Source organism: Saccostrea cucullata, unplaced genomic scaffold (assembly GCF_032062105.1).
Source record: "Saccostrea cucullata isolate Sc308-1 unplaced genomic scaffold, CSIRO_AGI_Scuc_v1 ctg13816, whole genome shotgun sequence".
NCBI lineage: Eukaryota > Metazoa > Mollusca > Bivalvia > Ostreida > Ostreidae > Saccostrea > Saccostrea cuccullata.
The window spans coordinates 3,965-16,929 of NW_026920283.1; the positions used below are offsets into that span (position 1 = coordinate 3,965).

Consider the following 12,965-nt stretch of genomic DNA (forward strand, 5'->3'; position numbering starts at 1 on the left):
AGCGGTAAATATTTTTCAACGATTAATTAGTTTCTTAGTATTAATGCTAATAAACATTACCATTATTTTTTCTCTTCTTGCAAACAGATGATGTTTCATATATAGTGAAAATATTCTATTCTTTGATGAATAAACCTTAGTCACCTACATGCGGTGTTTATATCTTTATCTCTATCTTGATCCATAGTCAAGAGTATGCTCTATTTATGAACAATTATTATATTTCTAAATCGAGGGAATTATTGACAAACAAGATGAGAATATCCACGGACTGGTTTGAACAAAATTAAGTCAAAAATATGGTCAAATGAATTTATAGATCTGCGTAGTCTCTTGACGCACCAAGAGGAAGACCCAGTGACCTTACTGATCACACCAGGGGTAATAAATTGCAAACATAGTCAAAAGTCTAAAACACCTCTGTCCATCAACCAATGGACAGATGCGTTTCTGGTTTTACGTGTATCGTTATACAAACAGAAAACCCACTGAGGCTCCCCACCTGCTTAAGTACATGTCATTCATAAGGGAGCTACAAAAACTTCATGGGGATTCAGCGTGGCGATCATACGATGAGTCTTTCAGGAAGTTAAAGGAGACAGTAGACCTTCCATGGCAAAAGCCAGTGGAGGAACTACGTGGTAAATCATTAGCTGTTTCCACAAAACAATCTAAGGGGCAGCCGTTTCGTGGGAAACAGGTGGGGAGAATCGGTGGGGTCAGATTCTGCTTCGCCTATAACCAAGGTAACAAATGTAAGTCAACCCCCTGTCCATTCACCCACATTTGCCAAGCCTGTAGAGGTAATCACCCCAAAATTAAATGTAAATCTACAGAAAAATCTGAACATGATAGGACCTCTCCAAACCCCAGTAAAGGCAAACAAACTAAATGACCATTTAAGGGGTTATGATGACCAATTGAGAGATTATTTGGTAAAAGGTCTCAGTTTCGGATTTTCCCTGGGATGTGAAAACACTCCTACAGCGTCTTTGTCAAAAAACCATAAATCAGCTCAAAATCACCCAGAAATCATACAAGATCACATACAAAAGGGCCTTGAGCTCCATCGTATAGCAGGACCTTTCCCAAACCCTCCTTTCGATCCATTTGTGTCATCCCCTTTAGGTGTCATACCAAAATCAGAACCAGGAAAATTTCGTATTATTTATGATCTTTCTTATCCAAAAACAAATTCTGTTAACACCCATATTCCAAAAGAAAATTCAGAAGTTCATTATGACTCAATTGATTGGATTATAAATTTAGTGCAAACTCATGGCCTTCGGTGCCTGATGGCAAAGACCGATATTGAAGATGCATTCCGAATCATTCCAATTTGCCCAGAAGATTATCATCTACTAGGGTTTTCTTGGCAAGGAAAATATTACTTTGACAAATGTCTCCCAATGGGGGCAAGTAGTTCTTGCCAGATATTTGAAAAATTCAGTGTAGCTCTACAGTGGATACTACAGTCAAAATTCGGGGCTGGGGGAATGTCACATATTCTGGATGACTTCTTCTTTATTGGACCTGCAAACTCTGAAAGCTGTAAGAACGACTTAACAAATTTCCTCTTTCTGTGCAAAAATATTGGTGTCCCTATCAAAATGTCAAAGACACAGACTCCAACTACAAAAATTATAATCTATGGTATCGAAATTGATTCCGACAAAATGGAAGCACGGCTACCAGCGGACAAAATTAACAAGATTAAAATGCATTTGGTAGAACTTTTACAAAAAGATCAAACTACATTACGTGAACTTCAATCTCTGATTGGTTTACTCAATTTCGCGTGCTCAGTAGTGGTCCCAGGGCGTGCTTTTCTCCGACGCATGATTGATCTAACTTGTGGAGTAACTGAACCTGCATCACACATTCACTTAACTAGGGAAACAAAAGCAGATATGGAAACATGGCTATCTTTCATAAGCTGCTTTAACGGGAAGTCAGTTTTTTCCTCAAAAGTGGTTGTCCACAGAACACCTTACCCTTTACACAGATGCATCAGGGTCATTGGGCTTTGCGGCGATTTTAGGTAATGAGTGGTTTGCATCTCACTGGGACTTTTTGCAAAATGATTGTCAAATAGCAGTCAAAGAGTTATTTCCCATTGTACTAGCTATAGAAATATGGGGGAACAAAATCAAAAATAAAAGAATCCTATTCATGTCTGACAATATGGCAGTAGTACAAATCATTAACAAACAAACATCAAAAGACAAAACAATTATGAGATTAGTGCGCCGCTTAGTTTTAGCAACCTTAGAAAACAACATTCATTTCCGAGCAAAACACATTCCGGGAAAGCATAATATCACTGCTGATCGCCTCTCCCGTTTTCAATTTCAGGCAGCTTTCCAGTCTGCACCTCACTTAACCCGCCAGCCGACACAAATCCCTCAAGCCAGTTTGAACATTTGAACTTATCAGCTTGCAATCTTCTGTCAAAAGCTCTTACAAAGAGTTCAAGCGCAGCCTACAAAAGATCATGGGACATGCTAGTGAGCACATTTCCCTCCATCAAATCCTTGCCTGTCTCACCATCTACATTATGTAACTTTATTTCTTACTTATTTGACAACGGATATTCTCCAAATAGCATTGCAACACATGTATCAGCAATTAGTTATGTACATAAATTGTTAGGGACAACAGACCCATCGGATACATTTCTGGTAAAAAAGGTCATGCAAGGCTGTCACCATTCAGCCCCGTGTAAAGATTCACGTTTACCAATCACAGGTCCCATTTTACACAAGTTAATTCAAGGGCTTCAGTGCTCTGTTTTGAATCAGCATCAAAGAATTCTTTTAAAGTCAATTTTTCTTCTTGCTTTCAATGCATTTTTACGGCTAGGGGAAGTAGTAGTTAAGGCAAAAAGTCTAGCTAGCACAGTCATCCAACGAGAAGATATTTCATTTACCCTAAACGAGAACTCACCCATCGAAGTTGTAATTGTCTTAAAACACTTTAAACAAATAAAACAAAGGACCTCTTCCAGATCCACTTGAAGGCCTTAAAAGACAACAACATCATGTGCCCCGTGAATGCCTTGTATGAATATGTGAATATGTTTGGTCATCACACCGGGCCTCTTTACCAGTTCATTGGGGGAAACCTGTCCCATATTCTTTTGTAGCAAAACATCTTCAAAATACAATTCAATTCATTGGTCTCAATCCTGCTCTGTACAAAGGCCATAGTTTCAGGATAGGAGCAGCTACACATGCTGCAAAGTTAGGTTTTTCGGAAAACAGTATTCAAAAAATGGGCCGATGGAACTCAGATGCCATTCGTAAGTATGTACGCCTCGAAAGCTTTAGAATATAGAAACTTTATCAAAATGCAGAACTATCTCTGTTGGAATAAGAAGTAAGTACAGGTTAACTACTAATATGCAAGAACTTTAAACGGGGTGTTTTTTCAATCCACCAGGTCAGAAGTTAACTGCTAGGGGATTGAAAAAACCAATTATTACAAGTGCACAGGTCAGAAGTAAACTGCGGTGCAACTGAAACTATACACAGGTCAGAAGTAAACTGCTATGTGACTAAAACTATACACAGGTCAGAAGTAAACTGCTGGTGTCTTAAACTATACACAGGTCAGTAGTGAACTGCTGTGCAAACAGGTGTTCATGTAAATACATAGTGATGTTTATATTTGGAAAATGTTTTTTGCCTTGTTATTCACAGATATGTGTAGTGCCATGTATTAATCTAGTCCCAAATTTTCCAGCTGTGCCTGCTGGTTCTCATGTTTTGCTATTATAAATAATGTAATGTATGGGTCAAAATGCAATGTTGTGAAAGCTAGTCTCCAAAAATTTACATCTGGATTAATTATCCTTTTTTACAGAGTGAATTGTTTAACTGTTTACATTTTTTTTTCTTGTATGTTAAGATTTACAAAAACTATGTGTCAAAATAGTGTTGATATTTGTCTGCATACCAAAACCATAAGTGCATTTTGTGTGGTCTACCCTTAGATGGCTAGTCCACTTTGGTTGGCGTTTTTGCAAACGTGGTTTGCCTTTTGTGGGCTTCTGTTTTTATTTTTGAACGCCAACTTTTTGCTTGTAATGTATATATGTTTTACAATTTTTTCTGTTATTTCGTACATTATTTTGACATGTAACAGGGGAGATCATTATACAACTTTACTTGTTTATGTAAAAGAATATTTGTATAAGGTTTTTTGATCTCCCCATTTATTGTATTCTTTAATACTCATTGTCATTTTTTCAATCACACAAATATGGAGTTGTGATTTTTATCCAGGAAGAAATGGAAGGTTATTTAGATCTCAATAATATGTAAACAAGCAGGTATTTACATAAAATTTAACATGTATTATGAGCAATTGTCTCAAATATTAGGTTTGCGCCTTGCCAAGTCGCCTTGGGTGGGTGGATCCAATTTGGCAATTGGATTGTGGCGTTTATTTTCTTTCATCCCACCGTTTTTTGATAACAAGCATATCAGTGCCTGCTTTTTGCTATATTCTGTTTAGGGGGTCAGATTGCATAATATGATATCAAAGATTTTTGTATTCTTTCGAAGTTTTTTCTAGTCTTGTCTGACCCCCTTATAATATGTATATATTTTTGTTTTACGTCATTTACTTCAATAAATGATTTTTTTTTCACTTTCACTACTGTTGTTATTTTATTTTTAATCCATAAAAACTAGCTCAGTTGACTTGGCTTCGGCCTGGCATTAATAACAGAGGAAAATAAAGTTATTTACTTTAATTTGCTACCCATTGCTATTAATAGTGGCACTATTTTTGCATTTTATATTGATATGAACAAACAGATAAAAGCATTAGCCATATTAATGATATGCCAAAATAACAAGTAAAGTCAAGTATTTGCGTCTGCTTAAAGTCAATTTCCTATTAGGAAGTTCTTTCCTTGTGTAAGAGATTTCAATTGTTATATTAAGGATTTATCTTTACCTATCATTGAGTTATATTGATATTACACTTTCTTATTCTTTATTATTTCTTACGTATGCGTACGTTTACTTTATATTGACAGTGAGCAAACCAGTCGAAATTTATTTTATAAATTATATATATTTTAAATCTTAGTTCAACTGTCACAGTATTTTGGTTCATCAAAATAGTTTTTTTCTTCACAGTCCAATCCCTTTAAACGACCGCTGATAACAATGAATGTAGTCAAGTCATATTTTTCAACGATTTGATCAACCGTTTTACTTTTAGTATTGTTTTAATACATGTGTATTTATTTGATAATATCTTTGAAAATAAAGTGTATTTATTTGTTATAAATTTTGTAAGAACTGCTTGGATTATATTTTATTATATTGATATTTGAATATTTATCTTTCAATTGGTTGATATACCAGTGAATAAACAAATCTTTATTTCGTGAATATAGCGTTATGAACAATTATTGCTTTGCCTGAATGTTCCGTGACACGGGTTAGCACGACACAGAAAATATGTTTGCACAGTAGTTGTTATTCAACTCAGCATATTTGACTGACAAGAAACCCGTGTTCTATCCTAATTAATATACATGTTCCTATACGGGGATGATTTTTTAAGCTTCCAATAGAAAACCTGAATTGGTAACGTAGAAGCATATATAATGTAAGTAAATTGAAAGATCTAGAAATATCCAGGCATGGTAAAACCATCCTGGACAACTTAAAATAAGGTGTCTGTTAGGAATATTTGCCGAGTATACTAGTATGAAATATAAAGAAAATGTTTGTGCTGGGTTTGTGCAAAACTGAAAAAAATGAAATGGCAGTCAACAGATTGTTGATAGAAGATTATATCTGAACACGAATACCCGACGACAAAAATTCTGGAAGACTACTCAGTGTCACCAAAAAGATCAAAAAGTCTTCTCTAAAACAAACAAAGACATGAACGATCAATGGATAGTATTTTTATGCTCACGTAACCGAAGATTCGTGGTTATATAACTTTTGTCCGTCCCCTGTCTGTTTGCCCGCAGACACCGTAACCTTCGCCATAACTTTTGGGTGTATAGCTTTCATATTTCACAGGTCTGTATTTCATGTGACAAGAACCTCCCTACAGGTACCACTAAATTCGAGCTCGTGACCTTGGAGTCTGATCCCATTTTACAAAAATATTCCGAACTTTAACCTTGGACGTCTTTTATGAATAGTCGGTGCTAGGGCTTTCATACATTAAATTATATGTGTATTTATTGTGACCTTTTAATAGGTATAAAATATTTGACCTTTTGACCTACCCATCAAATGAAATTAATCTAAACAATATCTATTGAACCATAATAACTAGGGCTTTCATTTTTTCACAATCGTATTCCCTTTGACAAGACCTTTCTTTGAATACAAACAATTTTGGCCTTTACCTTTGGTGTTTGATATGCATCGGAAACCTCAACCCTTACTATTAGCTGCCAAACGGGGACATCAGTGGTTTACAAACGTATCGTGTTTCTATTTTAAATTAAAGGACTTTGTTATTATATTAGGAGTGAATTCCCAATAATCTTACCGAAGAACAGAAGAAAATCATATTCTCAAATTGTATGCTCAAATACCAGACTTTTTAAACATATACTAGTATAGGAAGAAGCAAGAGGAAAAGAAAAAGTCAAACATCGCAAAAGATTTATAACTTTAAAAAAGAAAGATTATCTTCGTGAAAACTGATGTTCGTTTCAAAGGTAACATGGGTAAGGTTTATCTGACATATAATAGTTAACTGAACATATTTAACGGTTTTAACATAATGCATGCAGTATTCCATATCAACGCGTTTAAGACTGGCTGGATCCTATAGCATTTTCAAGCAGTTTTTCAATTCAGTGTCCTTCTCTCCAAATTTACACAGTCAAAAATGGTTTACATAAATTTATATAAAGTTAAAATGAATTTTATGTGAAAAATTTTCAAGAAAAAGAGAAATGTTAAAATTTACGTCAAGCGATTTTGACATATTTTTTATATGAACTTACATGAAGAGTTTATCGCATAAATATGGTGCAAAGAAAAATTCACTTGAAAGTTATAAAAAAAGTTTTTGTGAATATCATACAAACTTTTTTACATGATATGAATGAAAAAATATTTTGTATAATTTTTTTAGGATTCTAACATAATTAAGCGGTTAGCTAGCTAACCGCTTTATGGCATGGGCTCCAAAAAACCGGAAACTTCCATAAGGCGCTACCTATCGACATCGCTTTATGGCACGTAACCTTATCCTTCTGCAACCAAAACCGGAAATTTCCACAAGGCGCTACCTATCGACAACGGTAACTTCAGCAAAGCGCTTCCTATGATTTGTATACTGTTGGCGTAATACGCCCCCTGGTGAGAGATTGACAATATGCTGTGTATGAAGAGTGGCTATTATAACGATTATATCGAATTCTTATTTAAGTATTTACCAAAGCATTGACAATACTTAGAACAATAACTTCAAAGAACTGAGAATTTGGTCCTTATTACATGTACATCGTGCGATCGGGATTTATAGCAACTGTTAGTTTATTTTTGAAAGTTGAACGATACGGTTAATTATCAGCAGGTTGAAGGGTTTTTACAATGCAAAAACATCAGCAAATCTCTCATGATTTTGATTTTCCTTGAAAATTGAAACACCATTTAAAGTTAAAATACCTAAAAACGCTGTTATAAAAACCCCGAATACCTGTAAGGTTTACACTTTTTGTAACGTTTTTATGGAAACAATAGGATTACCTCCACAAGGAAACGTTTGTTTTCTTCTCTTTTTTCTCTGTCTAATAAACAGATTAAAAAAGCTCTGCTTCCAGGGGTAACTTCTCCCCCGTTTTTGATAATATATTACAAACGATCATAAGGGATCACATATGGGGCACTTAAAGTAGTAAAATTAATTTTGAAAAAAATGGATAAATATATATTAATCTTAATGGCATTGTGATCCTCTTCTAAAAATCAACCGACATTATTATTCACAAAGAATGAGGTATGAAAAATTTTGGCAATTACAAAAATTTAAAATATATCTAATGCTTATTTATAAGTTTTGAAAATTTGATCAATTCCTAGGGAATGTATTATTAGCTGTGAAAATACTTTTTAAATTTGAATTTATCCAATTTGTCGATTATTATTTTAGCGTAGAAGAATTAAATTAAAATACAGGTGTTTAGAGGCACAATGAAAAAAAAAAATCAGTGTATTTGTTTAATCGACATATTGAAGAAAATGACACTGATAACTTTTTAAAGTTACACTGACTTTTAGTGTACATTTGAATTTTTAAATACTAGTATTGATTGATTTGACAACTTTCCTTTTCACATGTTTTATTTGAGAACAATATTGCATATAGAGTATATGGCAAATACATATTATATGTCCTTATCTAGACATATTTTTAAGACTTCTTTTAAATGATTCTCATATACCATTTACTTTATTCAAACATTCACTTGTTTGAAAAGTCAATAAAGCTTGATAATTGTTTATGCCAGTTAGATTCATAAATTTTAAAGGAATATTGATCAAAAAACAAAAACAATGATATTTAAAAAAAAATGACTTGAAAGTTAAGAGGTGGGATCCGTTGCCAAAGAAGAACATCCCTGTTGAGGGTTTCACCCGCAGTGAGCCTACACATCTGGAGCTCTCTGATATCAATTCATTTAAAAGTCTCTCCAGCCATCCCTTTTTTCTGACTAGCCAGCTGTAGATCTACACTACTCCAATTCCATTAATTTAAAGAATTTAACTTGTCATTTTTTTAGTTGTTTGCTATGTGGCTTTACAATTACCTAATTTCAGATTCAATAGAGCATGAAAGACAATTAAATTTTCAACATCAACATAATTGTTTTCATCCAGAGAACGATTGGATGGCACCAAGAGAGAAGTTTTAAAAATGGACTTCCTGTCTTTCAAACTGAAGAAATCTCATGTTTAAATTTTGAAACATGCATTTCAATCTAATTAAAATTTATTTAAATGTTCCAAATCCGCTACCGCTTCTCAAACATCTAACAGCCCATTCCGGGTCACATCAGAGCGACCTTTCGATTATGAATACATGTACTAGTAAACACAAACACTTTGGCTATGTAGATTCAACCCTCGGTAAACAATTCTCAAATTAATTCCACGGCTACATATCATCATTATTGATACTGTCTTACGTTGAATTAAAGTAATTTTGGAATAAATTTCATGTATAGTCTGCAGTCTGGCATCTGAACGTGAATAATGCAAACGAAAGAGCGCGAACTATACAAGATACCCCACACGTCATACACAGCTTTTGCAATGCATATTTTGTTTACTACAAAACTCCTCGGGTGTTTTGGTTCGGTGGTGAAAACAGGAAACCCATCTGAACTATAAGCCAAGATTTCGGAGGAACCGTTTTCTTTGGCTAATCGAAGATTCACTCTTACATGACCCCAAATATGATGTTGTTAGATGTTTGAGAAGCAGTAGCGGATTCGGAACATCTGATTTTAATTAGATTGCATCCATCTGTGACATCAGTTTGGAATGTTATTGGTTTTACTATTAAGTAAAGTATTACAAAAACAGAATGTCTGTTTTTTTTCTCTGATGGCATTGGACAAAGATATGCATACTTAAATATCATTTCATGCACTTTTTTCGGTACATATTAGATGAAAGCATGCTAACCGCTTTTCAGTACTTTGATTTTTAAATAGGGATGGCAATCGATTGCAGAATTGCTAATCGGTTAACCGCAGACGCAGGACCGATTAACCGGTTAGTCGTATCAAGATATACATTTTGACATTTGTTTCAAATACACGAAGGCTATAAAATGCGTGAGAAGTTAATATTCTGTTTATCAATCTTGATTGGGGAATTCAATTTATAAAATTTAATTTTATTTTAATTTCAATAGATGAGTAAAAAATTACGAAAACTAAGAATTGTGCCTGAGAAATCAAACATGGATAATTTTCAAAGAAGTTAAAGAAGTTCATTCTGCGTTGTCACCATAATCAAAACTTTGTTCTCTCTAATTGTTTAATTTTAAAAGATAACGACAAAATATAGACATACTAATTAAAAGGGTTAACAGTGATGTTTTTAAAATCATTAAACATCACAGGACAGTCGGGGTAACAGGTATGATTTTAAAAACAGTAATTAACACTTTACAAACTGGCCAATTGCCCCGCGATTTCCTTCTGAAGAACCATAATTACGTAATTACCTCCAAATCATCTTTATTATAATATGTGTATAAACATTGAATGAAATTTTATACAGTGGTTTCTTTTCTATAAAATAAATTTTATAAAAACTGCGTTCAATTTTAAATATATTTTATTTTTTCCGACTAACCGATTACGGATTTTCTAACCGATTAGCATCGTTCCGACCGATTAAATTCGATTAACCGGGTACAAATTGCCATCCCTATTTTTAAATAAAAGATAATCACATTAATATTTTTAAAGCCACTTTTCCTTGTACATTGAATTTTATTATGATTAGCTTCTTTCGGAATACAGTCATGGTTCATACATGAAATGTTTTGGACTTTTTTTCATGAAGACTCATTGTTAGTCATTGATCGAAGGTTTTACTACATAAATAGTGTAGACATCCATATATAAATAATTCAATTCTCCTAAATGTTTTGACTAATAACTCCTGGTAACATTTACATTATGTTCAAACGTGAGGTCAATTTTGACGATTTAAACAGCAAACTCTAGGACTCGTATATATTAAATCTAACAGATCAAAAATTGGAGGGAAAGGACCAATATTACACCAATAACATCTTAAGTTTACAAATATCAACAGACATTTCTTCTTTACGACCCTGCATACTGTATGTGTAAATGGTTTAAGAATTAGGTACCACATCATCGCTTGCCAAGAGTTTCTGATATGCTTCTCTCCTCATGAATCTTTGGCATTGGTGAAGACAAAAGATTGTTTTCCGTCACGTGATCTCGAATCCATCAGGTACGCACAGATTGCGTCATCGACAGATATAAAGACAGGCGTTTAAAAAATTAAATCAAATTTTTTTCAAGAATAATTAAGAAGCAATAATTGAGTTATGTTTATTTATTATCTATAGAACAAATCTGAGGATACAGTATAGCTTCTTAATCACATATTAAGAAGATATTGGATGACACCATATATATTCATGGAATTGCATGTTACCTTACGGATTGTTGTATACTTGCTTTTTTCATTTCCGAGATTAAAGAGTCAAGAAGTATCCCGAACGCAAATTTCGACATATACAAAAAACAATTGCTGATTGGTCGACCGGATGTACTGAATCCAAATCAGAACTCGAGAAAAAAAAACGAATTCTATCAACACCGTATGCCAAGGGTTTCTGAGGAGAGAAGTGTATAAGAAACCCATAGCTAGCGAAGATGGTACCACATAAACTCATTCAAAAAAATCCAAACACCAATACGGTGATGTTCACGACGCTAGCTTTGAATGCCATTGAATAAAACTTAGAAGGAAGTATATTCCTCCGTGATTTATATATTTCGTTGTACACGAAGAACATTGTTCACTTGTGTTTGTAATCATCCATGGGAATTGTTGAGCTAAATTTCAGAATTTTCTTTCAGTTTTGTTTTACCTATTTTGCTTATGGTATCGCGGATGCCGATGGAATCTGCAAATATCTTTAGTAAGTTTATTTTATTTTGAATAATTGCAGAAATTTGATGAAGCGTATTTGTAACAAATACTTAAAAAACGTAATTTTTTTTAAATTTTTTTTTATCATTTGTATATATGTATCTGTTTCCAAGTTTGATTTGTCAACTTTTTTGTCTATATTTTTCCGTTAATCTGAAATCACAAAAATTATTTTAAAGTAATGATCTGTTAAAAAATATATTTTAATAATTTTTGCAGTGGTGGTCTGAAATGTTGTGTTAATAAGCAACAAAAAGGAGATTTTTGTGTTCGTGAGTTACTACGTACATTTTTTTTTTTGGAAACTCAGAGGATATGTATTATAAAAAAGTGTCCTTCTTGAATTAAAGTAATTGTGACAACAATTTCTTGTTTTCATCCGTTTTCATTTAACTGACATAACATTTGGTTAAATCATTTGTTCTTGCTCATGTATTGATAGTTAAGAGCTAGGAATAAATTTTTACAGAGGTATATGTAGTGTGGTACTTTAAAATTGTGCTTTTTACAGCTTGTGAATCAGGTAAACATGGTTTGAACTGTTCAATGGGACCATGTCCTCATGGCTTTTATGGATATCGCTGTATATACAGATGCTACTGTTCAATTGATCAATACTGTGATAGAAGAGCAGGATGTGTTTATAGTAAAACAAACGGTTAGAATTTCTATTAAATATTGTAAACACCGTGAAAACAAACACACGATGAACATTCAAATGATCACTGTCTAATAAAAAGAATATCCAAAGACACTAAAACAAAGCATTTACGATACCATTACAATATTTCAGAGAAAATTCAAGATTTACATGTAGATGAATAGCTAGGTGTTTAATATGTTGTCGAAATAATTCTTACGTCTGCAATGAAGGAGGGAATGTGTTATCTACGTACATGTATTCAGTAAAAAATGCTAGGGATACCAAAGCAAATTACAGCATAATTTAGCATTATCTCACTTTTTTGTTTCATATATAGAATGATTAGTCTATGTTCTCAGGACATTATGTATATCTCATAAGACAATCATTTACAATAAATTGCACAGTTTTTATACATACAAATTTTCAAGCTTTTTTATATAACGTGGGAGGTCATGTACTTATTTTTCTCCAAAGATGAGAAAATACATGTACACGTATTTGCCTCTAATCATTTTTTCTAATTTTTTTTGTTAACGTTGAGACCCCTATAAAACAAAATCTTGCAAAAATTGGAATTTATTGTCTCTGAATATCCATTTTTATTTTTAACAGAA

At 33.3% G+C, this 12,965-nt stretch overlaps 1 protein-coding gene and 1 pseudogene across 1 annotated transcript; both read left to right on the forward strand.

Annotated features, from left to right (window-relative positions):
- The first annotated feature begins 261 nt into the window (after positions 1 to 261).
- On the forward strand, positions 262 to 1,097 carry LOC134246169 (uncharacterized; annotated as a pseudogene).
- A 198-nt stretch (positions 1,098 to 1,295) lies between these two features.
- On the forward strand, positions 1,296 to 2,045 carry LOC134246180 (uncharacterized). Its single transcript, XM_062728509.1, has one exon. It carries the CDS (start codon positions 1,296 to 1,298, stop codon positions 2,043 to 2,045), a length of 750 nt encoding a protein of 249 aa, XP_062584493.1.
- Positions 2,046 to 12,965: the final 10,920 nt, after the last annotated feature.